The 20,144-nt window shown below is 41.7% G+C and overlaps 1 protein-coding gene across 3 annotated transcripts in view; it reads left to right on the forward strand.

Annotated features, from left to right (window-relative positions):
• Nucleotides 1-20,144, forward strand: part of daam2 (dishevelled associated activator of morphogenesis 2) — a 117,713-nt gene that overhangs the window by 74,037 nt on the left and 23,532 nt on the right. For 2 of the 3 annotated variants that reach the window (XM_079369896.1, XM_079369897.1), the window contains exons 6-21: nucleotides 2,962-3,295; nucleotides 4,521-4,631; nucleotides 5,438-5,541; nucleotides 5,911-5,977; nucleotides 6,254-6,371; nucleotides 6,567-6,705; nucleotides 8,701-8,724; nucleotides 9,172-9,230; nucleotides 9,444-9,628; nucleotides 10,564-10,866; nucleotides 11,525-11,632; nucleotides 13,681-13,710; nucleotides 15,800-15,906; nucleotides 17,255-17,339; nucleotides 17,726-17,832; nucleotides 18,992-19,080. In XM_079369896.1, the coding sequence (XP_079226022.1) occupies nucleotides 2,962-3,295; nucleotides 4,521-4,631; nucleotides 5,438-5,541; nucleotides 5,911-5,977; nucleotides 6,254-6,371; nucleotides 6,567-6,705; nucleotides 8,701-8,724; nucleotides 9,172-9,230; nucleotides 9,444-9,628; nucleotides 10,564-10,866; nucleotides 11,525-11,632; nucleotides 13,681-13,710; nucleotides 15,800-15,906; nucleotides 17,255-17,339; nucleotides 17,726-17,832; nucleotides 18,992-19,080 (1,970 nt within the window). The remainder of the gene's footprint in view (nucleotides 1-2,961; nucleotides 3,296-4,520; nucleotides 4,632-5,437; nucleotides 5,542-5,910; nucleotides 5,978-6,253; nucleotides 6,372-6,566; nucleotides 6,706-8,700; nucleotides 8,725-9,171; nucleotides 9,231-9,443; nucleotides 9,629-10,563; nucleotides 10,867-11,524; nucleotides 11,633-13,680; nucleotides 13,711-15,799; nucleotides 15,907-17,254; nucleotides 17,340-17,725; nucleotides 17,833-18,991; nucleotides 19,081-20,144) is intronic. The other variant, XM_079369898.1, reaches the window with a different exon arrangement.

Below are 20,144 nucleotides of genomic sequence, written 5' to 3' on the forward strand. Positions count from 1 at the left end.
TCCACACCGCAGCCCCCTTTTTTTAATAGCCGAACAAGACGCAAACTATGTGTGTGTGCACATACGTCAGTGTGTGTGTGTGTGTGTGTGTGTGTCCTGCCTGAGGGTAGGTGAGTGGGTGTTTGAAAGAGATATTTCAGTATGTGTGAAGGCGGTGATTAAATGAAGGGCAGAAGTGAGGCAGGGAGCACACGGGGGCTTATGGTTCCTTGTGTATGTTTCGTGAATGTATCTGTTCAAGACTGGACTTAGAGGCAAAAACAATCTTGCCTGACTGTCACACATGTCCACACATGGGTCATCCATAGTTTAAAAAGTCAAGAGTGTTTTGTCTGCACCGCAAAAACCTCGGAAGGTGCAGTCAGTTGGAGTGAACTTCTGAATATAAATGTGAACATCTGGATTACTTTTCTGCTCTGCTTTATTTCATTTTTTTTAGATAACTTGACTGAAAAACATAATTTTCATTCATTCATTTAAATTTTTAGCAACGGTGGTACATATTTGATACGCATGATCTCTTTGAAATTGAATTGCCCCCCCGAAAAATAAAGGTTTTTTCTGTTATTTTTTGTTTTAAAATGACATCCCACTAAACAAAACCAAAAACATACACTGTATGTTCACTGGCAGACATTATAATTCAGGTCATAAAGAATGGATTCGTTTAGATTTTGTTCTGCAGGAAACCTGAAAGTGAACTTTCACCATCCTTGGCCTTATATCGACGCACACTGCAGTCGTTTTCTGCTCCACTGTCACTTTTGTTTTAGTCTCTTTCAATTCCAAGTTACATTCCCTGCTTCTTTCTTTGTCTGTCTGAAGAAATTAGTGTGTGTTTGTGTGTGTGATTGTCTGTGGTTGGCTTGAGCTCTGCATTGTTCAGCTCTGTCTGAGCTCATATTGTATGCAGCAGTTGTTGAACTCTGGCTGTCTTTAACACAGCCACAGCGGCTTTTTAGGTATGCAGCGGTTGTTCCAAAATAAAAAAAATAAAAAAGGAAAAGCAAAGGGCCTGCACGACACTCGACCGAGCGTGAATGTCAGTGGATTTAGGCAGACGAGAGGAGACTCCAAAGTCGAAGGAGATGGGATTCATTGATTCAAGTGCACACTGGAGAGAACATGAAAGCAGGGGGAGGAGGAGAGAATAGCGAGATGTTGGCTTACATTTTGTGTCCTATACTGTAAAGTCGCTGTTCAACGTCATTTAAGGAGCAATGCAGATGTGTGAGATATTTGCACATGCATTGATTTATCTCCTTACATTCCCTGTACAAGCACTTGCAGTTGTTTTTGCTGCGAGGGATTGTATGCATTAATCTGTGTGCTCTGCAAGTTTCTGGAAAGCTGTCGACAAACCAGCAGAGCAAAGCGAAGCGAAGCCTTGAATCCCGTCCACTCTTTTGATCCCAGACTCCAAGAGCAACATCTCTCATCCACGGCCTCCATACATTAATCACAGGGATGTTCAGCTTAATTTCTCTTCCTCTATGAAGCCTCTCTTTCTCTCTCTGAGGTGGCCCTGCAATAAACGCACAGGCAAACCACTACTGACGGCCAAAGACTTGTCACTGATATAAGATGTGTAACTTTTAGCACTTGGATCACATCCGCCTCGCTCTACTTTCAGTGTCTGTGTTACATCTGAATCAAGTCATATCTAACAGGTTTATATTTTTGGCCACCTTGGTGTTGAGTTGAGGCCAAGACTGAAATGTCTGCGCTGAAACAAAAACATATTGGGATGTGGTTGTCCTACGATTTCACTGCATCGCCAAGGATGGTTCTTTCCATGGTTGTTCATAGTTTGATTCTGTTTTTAAACCCAAGGCTAGGAACAAAATGGTTAAAGTAATGTAAAGAGAGAGTGGTTTGGAGAACAACTAAATCTAGCAATACTCTTAAGAAAGCAAATAAAAAGACACAAGGCTTAATATTTCAGAAGTTGAGCACCATATATAGTATGGAGGCTAAAGTACGGCCCAGGTCTGAATCCACCCTGTCATTCCCTCACACTGTATTAAAAGCTCCCAGCAGCTTTAATTGCAAAAGCAATGTTTTGATCTCACAGATCTTCTTCAAGACGATCTGTGAGATCAGGGGCAAGCTGTGCGTGTGTGGTGACAGATTTAGTCTTTTTTATGTGTGTATGACTAAGACAATTTGGTCGTTTCTTGAACTGTAAATGATTGTTTTATAATAAATAAAATAATATATATACTTGATTTGTATCAAAGTTTAGAACCCTGGTAACTTGACTTGGCACCCCAGTTGATTGCATGCTTGTTGTGTGACCTCTTTGGTCTCATGCTGGCTGCTGCACATCAGAGGATTACGCGTCTGTGAGAGATTTACTGGCCATGCCAGGTAACGTCTGTGTGTGCATCTGCTGGAAATCTGGGACTGATTGTGTGTGAGCTGAGGACAAGCAGTGGCCTTGATGTAAATGATAATAATTGGATGATTTACATATGTTTGTGTTGTGTTTTTCCTCGCCGTGCCTGAGCCAATAAAGCGGTAGGAGACGTTAAAACAATGTACAGTCTCTGATCAAATAAGAGGCAATAAATCCAAACTTACAGACCCTTCCCCTTCTGTCCTCGATGTCCCTTTACAACTTCTTTCTTCCTCCTGCGTTTGTTCTCGTCTCCTCTCCCTGTCATTGAGTCCTCATTTGTGTAAAATCATTCATGAGGCCTCTCAGGAATCTAAGTGAGTAGGAAGGTCATTTACGATACAGCCCACAGTCAGCTCTCTCTAGACTCGGTGTTTGCATGTCCTGCCTGTCAAACCTGTGCACTTCTCTCCTCCATAGCTTAATTACTCGCTGATTCTAATTAATTTAGCTAATGACGGTGTGTGGGAGTTTATTTCACGTAGTGTTTGTAAAACTTTAGGTTCACAGTGTCTCAAAACCCTTCTTATATTAACTCTGACTTTCCTGTCTTTGTCCTACAGGTTCGTCACACGCTTCATCGAGCTTGACGGCCTCACCTGCCTCCTCAACTTCCTACGCAGCATGGACTACGAGACGTCAGAGAGTCGCGTCCACACCTCTGTCATCGGCTGCATCAAGGCCCTGATGAACAACTCGCAGGGCCGCGCTCACGTCCTCGCCCACCCGCAGAGCATCAACACCATCTCCCAGAGCCTACGGACGGAGAACATCAAGACCAAAGTGGCAGTGCTGGAGATCCTCGGGGCCGTCTGTTTAGTCCCTGACGGACACAAGAAGGTGCTGCAGGCCATGGCACACTACCAGAAATACGCCGCAGAAAGGACTCGCTTTCAGGTGAGGAGAACTGAGGGGATCTGGGGAGGTACAAGTAGATCTCATATTACTAATGAACCACTGCTGAAGACATTGAGCATAAAGAGATTTAAACAGTCCAAGCAGCAAGCTGAGAATTGAGAAATGAAGCCAATGGAGTGAGAAGGAAGAGCCCACAATTACAGTTAGTCAAGTGATATGTTGAGACTCGCTCAAAAAACAAGGCAACCCCATTGAGCCCCACATTAACATGTACCACATTGACTGTGATCTAGCGCTTGGCTAGGTGTCAGCTCGGCTAACTTAAGCCCCTGTTCTAAACCTCATTGTCATGCAAATCATTTTTCTTGCTTTTAGTTTTTTTGTACTCACAGAAAGTCCACGCAGTCCATGCTCTGACTCTCATGGATGTATTTTCTTGTGACAGGTCATGGCATCACAAGTCAATAAGACAGGCCTAAATTATAAGGGACTGATTTTTCTATAAATTAATCAATTCCTGTTGTCTTGTTGCTTGCTCTCCAACCTAGGAAATGGTTTAGGAGCGTTTTTCAATCACATCAAAAAAAAAAAAAAGTTTAACTTTTGGATTCACCAGCAAGTGAATAAGTCATGAGCACAGACTGTTAGCGTTACTCATTTATAACTCTGGGTAAGTGTTTGCTAACCAGCTAGCTCCTCTGTAGCGCCACCTTCTCCTTCAAATATCTAGTCTACTGAATGTACATGTACAGTAGTTGTATGAAATAAATCAAGCTGTGGTCTTTAAAATTAGTTGGCAAACTAATGACTAACACCTCGAACTGTCTGCCTGGGGTTAAGTCAACACTGTGGCCTTATTACAGGCAGGTGAGGACAACCAGAGTTATTGAAGTCAGTTAGTTTTCAGTACTTTTGTGACTCGCAGGACTGTGTCAACAAGCCCCGTCTCGAACGCCTCCCAGGGTTTGTGGTAAATCAGGCCACTTTGGGCTAAACTAACAGCACGAGAGCTGAGTGATTCTGGGCCCTTTATGATGTTGGTTTGAGTTATGATCAGGCTGAGAAGAATGTCGGGGTGTGAGGAGTGAGCGCAGTGACCCGCTAACTGCCTCACTGTTATGTTCAAACAACTCACTTTTCACAAATCAAGATTACTTTCAGTTTTGTACTTTAATCTCTGATCCAGTTATCTGGTTACATTCATTTATATTTTGACATCATACATTCTTGCTGACTGACTTGGCTGTCTGTCCTGACCCTGTAGACGCTGCTGAACGAGCTGGACAAGAGCACAGGCCGATACAGGGACGAGGTCAACTTAAAGACCGCCATCATGTCCTTCATCAACGCTGTGCTCAACGCTGGAGCTGGGGAGGTCAGCATGAACACATACACCACTTTTACATTACATCCCAACAAATACAGACTCAACTTAATGAATAACGTTTTTGTGTTAAAAAACAACAAAGAAATAATAATTTTTATTGGTTTTAACTAACCAAAGATTCACATTTTAAGGTTGAAATCAAAGTTCAAAGTGTTGAATAAACCTGGAAAAGATTGATAGCTTGTTATTGAAGCTCCACTGATCAGTAAAAACGGGTATTGATCTCTCTATGTGAATTTAAAGCTACAAAGAGCAGCTGCTTATCTTAACATAAAGGCAGAAGACGAACAAACACCTCCGATAAGTTTTAAATCTGACCAATCAGCCTTGGGTAGTTTCTTACTACCCAGTACATACAAACATACCATACTCATGTTTACTTGAGTACAGTCAGCAGGAGATTTGAGCACATCTTTGCTCAGACAGGGACATCTTTTTAAACAGCTGCTGTCGCTTCAGTAACCGTTGGATCTGCACAGCAGGGGCCTCTTCTGAGCTGCAAGGCAAGTGTGTTCACGGTAGTAAGAAGGTCGTTACCAGCATCTCAGAATGAGCAAAAACATCAAGTTAGCAGTTAGTATCTAACAAGAAGGCTAAGGTACAAGCTCAGTCTAATTTATTCCCAAAGGGTGGTTTGTTATTAGGTTTAAAATGTCATATACTGTACGTTCTAACCACTGATTTAATTCTGTACCATGCACATATCCTTGCTTCTTCCCTTAATTTAACAAGAAAATCCCCAAATACCATTTTAGTACCTTGAACTTGTTTTGCTTTTTTGTATTTATTTTAAGGACAACCTCGAGTTCCGCCTCCACCTAAGGTACGAGTTCCTGATGTTGGGCATCCAGCCTGTCATCGACAAGCTCCGAGGGCACGAGAACGCAACCCTGGATCGGTGAGAGATGGACTTAATATGCAATCAGCTTGTAAATTATCATCGACTTCGGTAATGATGCTGCGGAGGCGATGAATACCAATCCCTTTATGTCAGTAATGCAGGAACAGTACATGTGACTCAACATTGAATAAATGCAGACCTAGTCTTTTGCTCCCTGTTAAAAACACGTCTGTAAAACTTCAATACAAACTTACATAAAGGGTTAAAGGGATACTTCACCCATTTACATGAGGGTTGGATTCATGACCATTCAACACTACTACCATGTTTCTAATGATACAAAGCTTCATGCAAATGGGTGAAGTATCCCTTTAAATAAAGCTGCGTTAAAACTTTCATCTGACTCTGTTATTCCTCTCTGTGCAGGCATTTGGACTTCTTCGAGATGGTGCGAAATGAGGATGACTCTGAGTTGGCCAAAAGATTCGACATGGTGAGTAACATCGTGAACAAAAAAACATCTGTTTTCTTGACAAACTCATATCGGCGGCTGTTCCACTTTTAGCTGCATGTCCCAAATGATCCAACATAAAGCCAAGTCAGATTAATTAGTCAGGAGACGAGGAAAAGCCTGCACACTCACTCAGTACCACAAATAATTTAATAATCAAATGTTTCGACCAAATGGCCTCGAAGTAAGATGCTGTAATCACCTGACATGCTCATGCAGATTTGATAGTAACTCATGTCTGTGTTTTCCCCTGAACAGAGTCATGTAGATACTAAGAGTGCTGGTGCCATGTTTGAGCTGCTCAAGAAGAAGCTGAGCCACACAGACGCCTACCCCAACCTCCTCTCCATCCTGCAGCACTGCCTGCAGATGCCCTGTGAGTAGCTGCATGACGAAGACTTTTTGAAAAGGTTTAACATGAGCTAATCAAACCTGTTTTTAATGCGTCTGAGCCCTATACCAAAGGGGTGTTATGTCACATACATTACCAGCAAATCATAAACTGTGCATCAGAGGCCAACCTTTCATACAGATCTGACTGTTTGGGATTGTTTGCGTGACTTCTTTCCAGACAAACGTGGCGGTGGAAGCCTGCATCACTGGCAGCTCTTAGACAGGATCCTGCAGCAGATAGTCCTGCAGGACGAGAAGGGAGAAGACCCTGACATCGCCCCTCTGGACAACTTCAGTGTTAAAAACATTGTTCGCATGTAAGTGAAGACTCTTTGTGCAGCAGACGTTACGCACAGAGAGAGTGTAGATTATCTCATATTTGCTATCATAGGATATCATTGGAAGTTGTTATTGAGGAAAGAGATGATGCTGTAGTTCATATTATTACAAAAGACAATTGATGTGAGTGCTTTGTACTTCATGTAAGAGCTTGGTTTTTATTTTCATTTTGGACCTATTATGTCAGGGATAATGGAGGAGAATGTGCAGGATGGTGAGGTAAGATTGCAGCAAATTTGTAAGGAAGGGAATAAAAGAGGAAGCTGGAGATCAAAAGGAAATGTCTCTAATCGCATGAGATGAGCAGATCTGCCAAGTCAGCCATGTACAGGTGCGGCGAAGCAGTCACTGCGCTTCATGTGGAGGAAAACATGGAGGAATGATCATTTCATCCCGGAGAACAGAGCGTTAAGACTTAGATGATGTTCTCTGTGTGTCAGTCGAAAGACAGTCTGCCGTTTCTTTGAGTGAAATGTGTCAAACAGATCGCTGATATGTGCTGGATTTTAAAGTCTGGGGTTTAACTGACTTCTGAAACTTTTTCTTAGTCTCTTTGTCGAAAGCACCATAAAGCATGTCACGTTGCTCCTGGCACCTCCCACTCTGTTCACCGATTCAGCTTCTTCTGTTTGTGCAATCCTCTCACTCCAGTGATTGGCAGAGGGATTATTTCCTGTAGTGAACAAAAGGAGAGAAACTTAAATGTTTCATCGAAGCCAGTTACATCCAGTACTGTCCATTTCAAAGCATTGCAAGCCCACACCTTATGCTGAATGAACTTGAGCTTGTAAAGTGCTTTTCCAGTCTTCTGATGACTAAAAGCCACACTTACACCATCCCACCACATTTACACACTGATCACAGAGGCTACTAAGTGTCCATCAGAAGTAAATGATCTCATTCATACACATGAAAAACTTGGGACTAAATGTTTTGCACTTGGTCACATCGGACATGATGCTGAAGGAGCTGGGGATTGAACCCCAAACCACGACGTATTCAACCTAGACTGTGTAAACTCTTCACATAGTCATTGTGACACCACTCAAGACGAGCAGCGTCGTATTGGAAGTCCTGACTATTACTAACTTTTTCGCCGATCTTGAAGTGACAGAGAGGTGGAGCTGAGGCTGAATCTCGCTTTCAGTGTTTCACCTGTCGGTCAAATCAGCAACACCCTTGCCTATTTATATAAATATACAACTTTCTTTATAGAATGAAAACGGATGAGTTTTTAAAAAAAAAATAACCCACGGTTCCAGACAGTAATTTAAAGAAACAAATGAGCTTCAGAGGCCAAACTGTTGGTGCAGAGACTTATTAGGGAGTCTTGGACTTCTGCAACCAGCCTCAAGTGGACACTGGAGGAAATGCAGTTTTATGAACTTCCCTTATTGGTTTCATTGGAGGTTGCCATGAGCATAAATCTCGAATCCATTCTTTGTTTTCTTTCCATTAACTGTCCGAGAGGAAATCACACAGAGTGCAAAGTGCTGGAATAAAAGTGCACTTCATGGTTGTTTTCACTGTGGCGATTAAGAGGGGGAGGAAGCGTTAAAACAACAGCCGAGTCATTCATCACCTGTGATGCAACAACACTTGATTTGACAGCTTTGTAAGGTTTTTAAAATCTTTGTAGGGCTTTACATTACTTGTTGACTATAATGTTTTTTTTATTGGTATCAAGTCGGATCAATGAAGCGTTGTTTCAGTTGTAATTAAAACAGCTCAGACTTTCTAATCGAGTTCATTAACAGCAGAAGGTGGAAGCCTGAGTCTGATTAATGCTTAATTTGCTTTTAGATAGCCTGCTGAATTTCTCCCCTTGTGAATTGATGAGAGGTTTTTAGATGAGAATCATTAGCTCTTTGTGGAACTTCAGCACTTTTCTGTTTAAGTAGCTCCTTCACTCTTTCTCTTCATCAGTTCTCTTTTCTGTGACACTGAAATATGTCGGTTCTTTTCAACTCTAGCCACGGCTTCAACCGATGCTCAAGGTTTCACTTTCCAGTCTTTTCTCATCATTTTTTTTTTTTTTTGTCATTACGTTTTCGACTTCTTAACTCCTACTTTAACTCACACCAAGAGGCAGTCTCCCTGATTATCAGGAACACTCATCTTTTTCACATCCGTTGATCTCATTTTTATTTAAAATATCACCGTAACCCTGTTGAAACCCAAATCTGGACTAAATTTGAAAATGTATGCAGGATTAATTTGTGGCATTAATGTTGAGTTAAGCTTTTTAAAAGAGCAAACTGCCTCAACCAAGTCCATGCTGGCTTCACACAAAATAAAGTCGGGACACTTCTCTAAACCAATGATAACATTTCCTCGACTTGTTTGGGCTGCAGTTTAGCCTTAGCTGCAATCATTCTGGCTTTGCTAACTTTATCAGGCTGTTTTTGTGTCTGTTCTTATTTTTGCGTCTGCCTTCTCCACAGGTTGGTCAATGAGAATGAGGTGAAACAATGGCGAGACCAGGCAGAGAAGTTCAGGAAAGGTACGACTTGTTTGACATGATGCACTCTGCAGGTAGAGAGAGAAAAAATCTTCATCACATTTTTCATGCACTTATCTATCAATCTGGATTTTGTTTATTTTAATATATTTTACATTTATATTTGCATGCACATTGCTCTCTCTCTCTCTGCTTCTCTAAATGAACCTGAATCATTATCATACAGTATCTGTTAAGCCTCCTGTGTTCTTTTAGACCATGCAGAGCTGATGGCTAAACTAGAGAAGAAGGAGAGAGAGTGTGAAACCAAGACGCAGGAAAAGGACGAGATGATGAAGACTCTGAATAAGATGAAGGACAAACTGCAGCGTGAGGGAGTGGAGCTACGCTCAGCCAGGGAGCAAGTCGTGGACCTGTCCACACGGATCAATGACATTTCTGTAAGCAGTCATGCTTTTTATGTTGCATACTGGATGAGATATGGATATGTTAAAGTGTAATTGTACGGTTGCTTTAAAAAGACGATGATATTATTTGATAATGACGACTTTTAAGATGGTTTTGTTACTGGTGGGAACTCTAAAGAACAGCCGTCAATGTTGTGCTTTGGTCTCCGGTCACTTCCTGTCAGCAGCTGTGTGTCCAATCAGACTCAAAACTGATCGTTTGCACTTACCAATGCTATTTCCTCTTTTTGAGATAAGAGAGAATTGTACAATTGTGAAAATCAGTTCAGTTGGCAATAACACATACTAAGCACTCTGCAAACTCATGTTCCCTCAAGTTGCAGCAGCAACCTCATGTAACTGACCGGTGTCTGTGTTGAAGCTGTTTGTCAGAAGGCTTCATCCTCTCTTCAGCCATCCATTTTTTGCCTGATGCTAAATGAATCAAAAGTCAGGCTCTGATAACATTTCCTCTTGTGTCACGGCCTTCATCGTGCCTCTTCAGAAACCAGTGGGTTACATCACTGAGACCATATTGTTTTGTATATTTCATACAGTCTGTGTTGGACACATTTCAGAATGTATTTCTGCTTAACCCAATTTTCTGTAGTTGGACTTACATATGGGATGTTGTGGCATGCTGAGTTGTGAAAGATTAGGTTCATAAATAGTGCATAAACATTACTTAAAAACTGTAGGTTAATGAAGTTACAAACATTTATCAAGGTCTCATCAAAGAAGTCATCATTGACTGCTGATTTAACATGGGGATCAAAAGAAGATGATGTTTAGTTTGACCCATCCATCCATCAGCCCGAGTCTGCTTTAGTTGTTATCTTTGTATGTGACCTGACATAAACTGACACTGAAAGGTAAAGAATGTACTTCAGGCTGTCTTCATCTTTTCATTTCCCAATCTTCTCCAACAGAGCGGCGGCGGCGTGTCATTCCCAGCTCCTCCTCCTCCTCCCGGGGCCCCAGTGGCTCCTCCTCCACCGCCTATGATGGGTGGCTGTCCTCCACCTCCTCCTCCTCCGCTTCCATTCAGCTGCCCGCCTCCTCCACCACCTCCTCCTCCACCCGGAGCACCGCCTCCTCCACCGGGAGCACCTCCCATTTTTGGAGCCCCTCCTCCAATTCCGTCGTTCAACTCAGCGAGCACCATGCGCTCCAAGTCCATCCCTCAGCCTTCTCATCCGCTCAAGTCCTTCAACTGGGCCAAACTCGGAGAGGTGAGAGGACATGTGTTAGTATATGTTGGTTTGTTCTACTTTTTATGTCTTTGTTTGGTTGGTTTTGTTTTGTAACTTCTGGTGATATGTCTTCTAACCTTGAGTCGTTACTCTTGTTCTTTGTGAATGCACTTAACATTAATGTGTTTAAACTTTTGGCAGAATAAAATCGCTTAACTTAACTTAAGGTTAGCCTACAACCTCCCCGATAACAACTAACACTTATTGATCTGCAAATCTGAATCATGAATATTTTCTTACTGCATTGTTTCTGATAAACGCTGTATCAGATTCTTAGAGTGAACCAAGATTTAATCTTCACCTCAGGTAGCAATGATGGTTTGTAGTATAAAATGTAAAAATAAGAAAGAGAAACAAAGATGTACAATTGTAACTAATTTCTTGAAGGTCACAATTGTCCAAAAAAAGATCTTGTAACGAAAAATCTGTTCTAAGTGTCTTACATCATATATCATATATCTCTGCTGTTCTTATTATATCTTATAATATGATAGTTTTAGCCCAGTGTTTCTGCAAGTTAATGATTTAGCTTCTTCTTCTTTTTTTTTCTTTCTTTTTTTTTTTTTTCATTATGAAGTAACGGAAACAAACTTTGAATGTTTGAGTTTAAGTGTTCACCCCTTTCTGTCCTCTTCAGAATGTGATCAACGGCACCATCTGGAACGACATCGACGACCTGAAAGCGTTCGAGATTCTGGACCTGAAGGACATAGAGAAGATGTTTTCAGCCTATCAGAGACAGCAGGTTTGGATTTTTCAGCATACAGAGAAAAACAAGTCAATTAAATTTTAGGAAATGTTGTTCAATGTGTGCACAATTTGTTTTTGGAGAACATAAAACATAAAACACAGAACTATGTGTCTGTTGTTTTAGTAACTGATATTTATCTTACTTGTGAGCGTGTGTGTGTGTGTGTGTTTGACTTAAGAAGGGATGCGCAATAAAGGCTTACAGCGACAACTTGAATAACAATTTTCCAACTCGTTATAGCCCACTGTTGATGGTGATACGTATTGTCCCGATTCATTTAAGACTCCATAAAGTGTCTTCTGTTGTGGAATTAGCACTTTAGAGATACACAAAGTCAAAGTCTTTCAAACCATCCTGTACACAGTCGTTCGGGAAAATAAGGGAAAATACACAAACTGAGGTCAATGTGGAACTGAGGTTAGATGAGTTAACTCACTGCAACACCAATAATTCAATCTCAAGCTTTTTCAGCTCAGTGATGTTGAGATATTATTGTGCAACCCTTATCATGTTTATCTGTGTGTGTGTGTGTGTGTGTGTGTGTGTGTGTGTGTGTGTGTGTGTGTGTGTGTGTGTGTGTGTGTGTGTGTGTGTGTGTGTGTGTGTGTGTGTGTGTGTGTGTGTGTGTGTGTGTGTGTGTGTGTGTGTGTGTGTGTGTGTGTGTGTGTGTGTGTGTGTGTGTGTGTGTGTGTGTGTGTGTGTGTGTGTGTGTGTGTGTGTGTGTGTGTGTGTGTGTGTGTGTGTGTGTGTGTGTGTGTGTGTGTGTGTGTGTGTGTGTACGGATGAATGAAGGGGTAGGATGTTGTCAGAGGTCTGTTGAGGGTTCAGCTCCAGGCTATCACGAGCAGCTGTTCACTGCTGAATGCCTGATTGTAGAGATGCCACACGGCTCAAGCTTTGCCCGGGTATCTGCCGAGCGTTTGTGTGAGAACTTGGCGATTTGACTGTGTCTTCACGGGGCTCATGGATTAAAATGAACAGACAGGAAAGAGTCACGAGGAGTCCCGTCACAGGAAACTCTTTGGGCGAAGCGGGGCATTGACTGAACCATGTTGACTAACTAATAGGATAATTACAGTATGCACGCCCTTTGGGACTAGAGCATACAGTACACTGTGATTACTTCTCTGTGTTAGTGCTACAAACTAATTACACTGCACTTGACATGTGATAATATTCATGCAGTTGCATAAATTGATATATTTTACTGCCTCAAATGGCTTTAAGTGGAATGTTAATGGTCCTAATGAGTTTGTAGTAATCGCAGTTTAAAGCAAGGTCACTGAGGCTCGATGGAGCAGCAGCACTTAACCTCTATGGAGGTTTTTGTTGAACTTCTTTTTTTTTTTTTTTATGTATTTTACTGCCATGCTTAAAAGCCTTCTGACAGCTAAAAGCAAAACTTCTCATTTTAGGCTTTTATTAAAAGGAAACGGGTCGTTTGAGGCTGTTGCCGACGGTGATTTACTGCGGGTATTTATTTATACAGAGCAGGTTTTTATTGGCTCAGGTCGACACTGATCTCTTCGGATGGAGCCGCATAAAAACCCCAGATCTTTCTGGCCTCGACAACTTTGGTTCCATTTGGCAAGAGTCAGAAGAAATTCAACTGGACAATTTTGTAATGTTTACACGGGGCATAATTGCTTTTTGAAGCTTGTCATTGGTCTTTTCTTTTTAAAACGGTCTCATGTTTACATTTGCCCTCTGTAGGATTAGAAACCACACTCATTTTTCATTTTTTGTGGTTTTCCACGTCAAGACAAACGTAGATGCAATCAAAAGAATACATTAAAACAATCGTGACCTGTTTAAGAATACAGAAACCAAATGAAACGAGATATTTTCGACTTCCATGAGCCCCTGATGACTTTGACAGCAGATTATTACAATCTCTTTCTCACTGAGGGGCTTACCAGCTGCAGCTTGTAGTTTGCATAGTTGCACTTGCCACCACTCTGTTTTCTGCTTGAGTTGCTAATCTTTGCATGTGTTTTCAATTTTTTTTGGTGTCTCTCTGCATTCTCCGATTGCCTGCGCAGGACCTGCTCACTAACCAATCGTTCAAACAGGTGAGTTAAAGTTCTCCCAGCGTCTTTACCTCAAGTTTTACCTTCACTTCTCTCCTCTGCAATGCAACAGCCACGCAGAGCATCCAATTCTTTACATTATGAGTGTATTATCATGTGAATGTCCAAAAGTGACAGGATGACCCAAAGTGGTTGGCGGAGAACGCACATTAGCCCTACGGCATGCTGTGTGACGTAGGACACAAAGCACTGACATGAAGCTCCTACAGTATGGGTGTTTATACAGGATGCAATCTCATACAACAATATGCGGACGCAGGTGGGCAGCATCCAGAGCCCAACACACAAACATCTAAACTAAGCTGAACATGAAAAGAACGGATTCCAAGCCCCCGTCTTTACCTTTGTTTGCCATGACACGGCTTCTGCAGCAGCACGAACAGATACAATACAACCACATGTGTTGGTTTAGTGCTCTGATGCTCAGGATGGATTTACATTTTAGATCCATGTTCACATTACTTCTGAAAAGTGGCATGAAGTGACCCACGTGCCTCCAAACAAAAACCAAACAGAGACGCCACATGCAGCGCAGTGTGAAGCTAACATGGCCCTAGATGTGAGTGAGTGCTGCCCCCCTGCCTGTCCCCCGGCGCATTACTATGAGCCTCAGAGTGACGTCACAGTCCCAATGATCTGGCTGCTCAAACAGAGGTTCTTATTGCTAATTATTCAACTTGTATCTTATTTGGCATCGTATATAAAGTGCCAAACTCTGAACTGAAAAGCTCCAATTCCATGTGACTTGAGCTGGTCAAACTGTCAAAAAAAAGATTATGTATACTTCACAGAGTGAATGGGAGGGGCCGATGCATTATGAGTGTAATGTGATCTTCATATCTATAATGACGCTTCTTCATGATGTTTTATGAGGCGGTATAATTGTGTCCCCACTTTTAGTCCCTCGCCCTCCCTTCCTGTCCATCAGGGACAGTCTCCTGCCCTGCTGTGAGGGACAGGAGACTGTGTGAACAGGCAACTCAGGGAGGTTTTAGCTGCAGCTTGCCTAAAATGTTCTCGAAATGTTTCATGAGTGCATGTGGGGAAAAAAAAGGTTTTAGAAATGAGAAAAGTATCAAATGGAAATGACAGTCTTTAAATGCACCCACTTGTATGTTAAACAGTCCAAACACCATGTGTGGGCGGAGGGGTTTAAGACATCCTACAGTATGAAAGGGAGTTGCCCCCTTTACATAGTGCCAACCTCACTCTGATGCCAGACAACCCGGGTCAGTGCAGACATGGAAAAACAACACTCTTTTCTCTCTACAAGCTGCATCTGTCTCACACACGTCATCGGCAGAAACCTCCAAAAAGGACAGGAAACCAGCATGGACCAAAAATAGAGTGCATTTAGCATGCAGCCCCGACAAGTTTTCTTAGACATGTGGTCTTTTCTCTTGAGGATTTTTAAAAACTGCATTTGTGTGAAGCTTACAAAAATATCTCACTTGGCCTGGACCAAGTTTTAGCAGTTTCCTGCTCCTCGGGGAGGTTTTATAGGCCTGCCTGCATTGTGTTTCTCAGGATGACTCACCAAATAAAATCTGCATCCACAACACACACTTTTTATTTTTTATTTGTTCGCCTGCACAGGCATGAATTCGTGAGTTTCCTCCATTTGTTTTTGTTTTTTTTGTTTGTTTGTTGGTTTTTTTTGGGGGGTGGAGGTGCATTTTACCCATCATACATCTTCCAAAAGTCGATCCAGGTTTAGATTTTTCTAATGAGACGTGTATTTTGTTCTCTATGAAGCGATGCACAACACTTGTCTTCGCTAAATCAAGTCAGAAAACTTGACCTGAGGCCAACAAAAGTATTTGGCACGAGAGCCACCTTTTAGTCTGCGTCTGAAAGTGGCAGGGATCAAACTGCAACAACTGGTTCTTCTGACTTCTCCAAAGTCTGCTCCAAATTAACACACTGTTAAATGCTTCGAGGGGCTCATATCATCTCTAAACAAAATAAAGATGTCAAACAGATGTGAGGAGGAGACCTTTGCATTTTATGGGAGCGCTTTTAAGAAAAACTATGCTGCAGAGTTAATCCTGTTCTTTCTGTTCTCCTGCAGAAAGACACGGGCTCCATGGATGACATATACGTCAGCACACGGAAGGTCAAGGAGCTGTCAGTAATCGATGGGAGACGTGCACAGAACTGCATCATCCTGCTTTCAAAGTAAGACTTTAGGAGAGAATTATCAATCATGCTTCTTTATACCATCAATAAAAAGTGTGTTATTATCCGTATATTAGATTGAAATACAGAAGAGATGTCCTAAAGGCAGGCTAGAGGGAAATCTTGCAGGCATTGGGTCAGGGGTTAGAGCTGTAACTCACTTGCTTGAGGCAGGTGCCTCCTTTGTCTGGTGCATGAAATGTGCTTTAATGGACACAAGAGGACATCTGTCAGCGTAATTGAATAACCAGATGTGACCTTTACTGGGATACATGACGGTCAGAAATGGATTGGACTGGTAGTCAGATTTCAACTAGGTTCTTGTCTATTCTGAATAACACGTTGAGCATTTTCTACTACAAATTAATCCTATGACTCTCCTGCTTCATGAGCAAATTAACAAAGAGTCTCAATGGCCTTAATTATCCTTTAAAAACATGAAATGATGTGTACACACTGTGATCCAGGCTCAGCAGTGAAAGGAGGGCTGTGCTCATGTTTCCATGCAGCAGAAAGAAAGTGAGTGGATGATTAAAGGCTGAAGTGTTGTAAAACGTTTTTTGATCATGAAAACCTGATGTTCCTCGACAGTTCTGTGGGAAATCAGTGATGTATGGAAACTTCACTTAAAAACCTCTATTCCTTTTTTTTTTTTTTTTTTTTTTTTTTACTGTGAGAAAGCAGGAAAAAGATCAGCGTCGTTAACACACAGGTTGCTGTTATGAAACATCTGTCTCCTCACCGTGCTGCATCATCATAAACTTTTTTGGGCTTCAGCTGGCTTCCAGTGTCTTCTATCTATTTTAAGGGTGCTGTTCACCAGCTCAGTGAAGATGCTGGTCATTGATGTAGTAAATAAAATTATTCATTTTCAAATGAAAACATATCAGTGTGGAAGTAACCTCCCTTTAGACATGTTAAACCAACCCCTTCCTCTTAAAGGGGGGCTGCAGTCTGTAAAGTGGAATGAGTTATGAGTTATAAGATCCATACAAAACAACAATGACCCAGAGCCCTGAGGAGAATTTGAGTCCTTTTTACTGATCAATAAACAGACTTCCTGATACCTTCCTCTGTCTGCCTCAACAGCAACATGGTCCCAAAGCTCGCTCCTCGTGTCGATGGTAAATGACCCGAGGGTACAAACCCGACCCAAATGGGGTCAGCATGTGGTCAATACATGCAAAGACTGGCGATGCTGTAATCGATCACAAAGCTGCACACTTAGCACTGAAGACACCTGGGAGTACGCAGCTGACTCCGGTCCAGACACTGACCCAGTCATGCCATGTTTGTAATAAACATGAATGTGTCCATGTCAACTAACAGCAACCTCCTTCCTGTGCAGGTTAAAACTGAGCAATGAAGAGATCAAGAGGGCCATTCTAGAGATGGATGAGAGGGAAGAGCTCGCCAAAGACATGCTGGAGCAGGTAAGGCTCAGAGCTTGTGTTGTTTATTTTCCTCTGTAACAACACTGTGTCCTGATTTAAATGACACTGAACGGAAATTGATACTCTATTGTTCAAAACGGCACCACGGAGGTTTGATGCTTGATCAGCGGTCGGTCCAGACCAAGAGCTGTTATAGATTTCTGATGAGGACAGAGGAAGTAAACAGAAAATGATGAAGCTTCCTGAATCGGTGTGTTTCAGTGTGAAATGTCGCCTCGGATAAACTTTAAAAGAGAAGCACGCTCATTACTGCTAAAAGAAAGCTACGTATTATCCTGGAGAAACGTTGTCACCTTTCCTTAACGTTTATAGCTATACAACTATATCAGACCTCACTTTGAATGTTGTTCCTGGTGTCTTTGCAGTTGTTGAAGTTTGTCCCTGAGAAAAGCGACATTGATCTCTTGGAGGAGCACAAACACGAGCTGGAGCGGATGGCCCGAGCTGATCGCTTCCTCTTTGAAATGAGCAGGTACTGAAAACTACGTCATTGCATTGCACTGCTTCAGGTGACAACCTCGTGGTAAATGGTAGAGCAGGGCAATATCGACATACTTGATACCCTCTGCTGTATATGTAAATGTTGCCTTCAAATGCTAATTACAGTACAACGCTCCCATAAGGCTGCTTAATTTAGAGTAATCGTGGGTCCAGTAATCATGGGTCCAAATCCGACCACAGCCCATTTCTGCACGTCATCCCCCGCTCCCTCCTCCAAAGCTTCCTGTCTCTCTTAAGAAGTCCTTTCAATAAAGGCTACAGTGGCCCAAAAAAATATCTTTTACACAAAATTGTAATGGGTGTGAACATTTTATTTTCAGGCACTTCCGCCAAACACTTTAATTTAATCTCTGGTGGCTTCTACATGTCTTTTTACTACAGCCGAAGCGCCTGAAAAGGCTGGATTAGCCTCAGTCTGCACTTTTGTTGGCCTTGTTTGTTTTATGTGGCATAACCTGTTAGAAAGTTGGTCTGATGATCGGGATGATGGAAGATAAAGAAAAATCTGATAGGTGTGCATCATGTAGTGCCTGATGATTTCTAAAGGGATCAACAGGTAGAGAAGACGAAGCAGTGAACCCTTATTTCCTCCTGAAATATAGAATCAGTTCATAAAGAACAAACCTGTAAAGCTTCATAAAGCCATTAGGCTTTAGACAGACTGAGACTTAACTGAGAGGAGGAGACAAAGTCATGACTGTCCTGTTAGGACTTATCACAATTAAAATTGTTGCCTTTTCTTTTGCATGACAGAATGAACTGTTTGTAAAGATCGTCAAAGCCTCCATGTCTCCTCTGAAATATGACCTTGTCCTCTCTTTCCTTTGGTCAGTTGAATACTTCTAGGATTAAGTCGTTTCCTTTTTAATATCCCTGGTCCCACTTTGAAAATTCACACTCCCTCCCTCAGTGAACTTTTCGAAGAGTTTAACATTCCCGTTTGTCAACGCTTGAACTTAATGGGAGCCTAATAGATGATCAAAGGTCTGTGAAAACTAAGAGAGGGAGTTTTGTTCGTTTGGGTGATTTCTAGCCTTGAATTTAAGCTTCCCACGAGACAGCTGTAACTCACCTCTTGTTTCCTTTTTGCCCCTTTTCTCCTCCCCTTACCTCGTTCTTCCTTTCATCAGAATTGACCACTACCAACACAGACTGCAGGCTTTGTTCTTTAAGAAGAAGTTTGCGGAGCGTCTCGCTGAAACCAAGCCAAAAGTTGAAGGTAAGGGCAAAGAGCTCGGAGGCAGCTAAAAGGCTACACGTTTAACTTTCAGAGCCTCTTCTTTTTTTCAAAGGTAAAGACCTGCAGTGCTCTTATTTTCTCTTTTAATTTATCTACAAAAAGAACTGACAAAAAGGGAAATATCAAAATAATAAAGTCAAAGCCTAAATAATTGGATTTCTTTGAGCCAGAGAGCTGTATTGTTGTCATGCGACTAAACAATATTTTTATATTTTTTTAACTTTTGCTTGAAACTATGTTGCCCAGCTTTGATTCAAAATGACAACCCATCTGTAAAACATCTATCCATCCATTATCTATACCACTTAATCCCCTTCAGGGTTGTGAGACAGGCTGGAACCAATCGTAGCTGCCGTGGGGCGGGAGGCGGGTTACACCCTGGACTGGTTACCAGTCAATCAAAGGAGCAACTTCAGGCCAAACAGACGTTTTTTAACATAAAACAAATGTAGATGCTCTTCAAGGATTTTATGAAAACCTGATCCTAGAGAAAGTGTTAAAAGTCAGATTGACCAGCACAACCTGGTACTGAAAGGTTTCCTGATTCAGCCTTGTGACGATCACCTGTCCACGACGGGATGTGTGTTTGTGAGACGTGATGTTTTTAAATGAAAAGGCCTGTTAACTTGTCATGAGGGACTTTTTTTATCTCCATTTTAATACAAAGTCTGATCCCAACTTCATGACCCAACAAGTAAAGAAAAATATAATAACAATGATTAGTGGAAACGAGACCCAAGATAATTATAGGACACAATAGAAAGGATCTTTACTGGAGAATATCAAGGGATTTTATTGCTTTATGGACCTTAAAGTAATAACTTTTCACCATTTTAAACATTGAATAGGTTTAGTGATTAATAGACTGTGACAGTAAGTGTTCAATAAATTTAATTACCATCTAAATAAAATAACATGCTCATGTCACACTTACAATGTCATCTCTGTTGAATTTCTGACCAATCCTCTACACAGTGACTCATGAAATCCTTTCTTCCTGTTGAGTTGTGTTTGCGTCCGTGTGTGTTTTGTGTGTGTGCTCT

The sequence above is a fragment of the Symphodus melops genome, assembly GCF_947650265.1.
Source record: "Symphodus melops genome assembly, chromosome: 19".
NCBI classification, from domain to species: domain Eukaryota; kingdom Metazoa; phylum Chordata; class Actinopteri; order Labriformes; family Labridae; genus Symphodus; species Symphodus melops.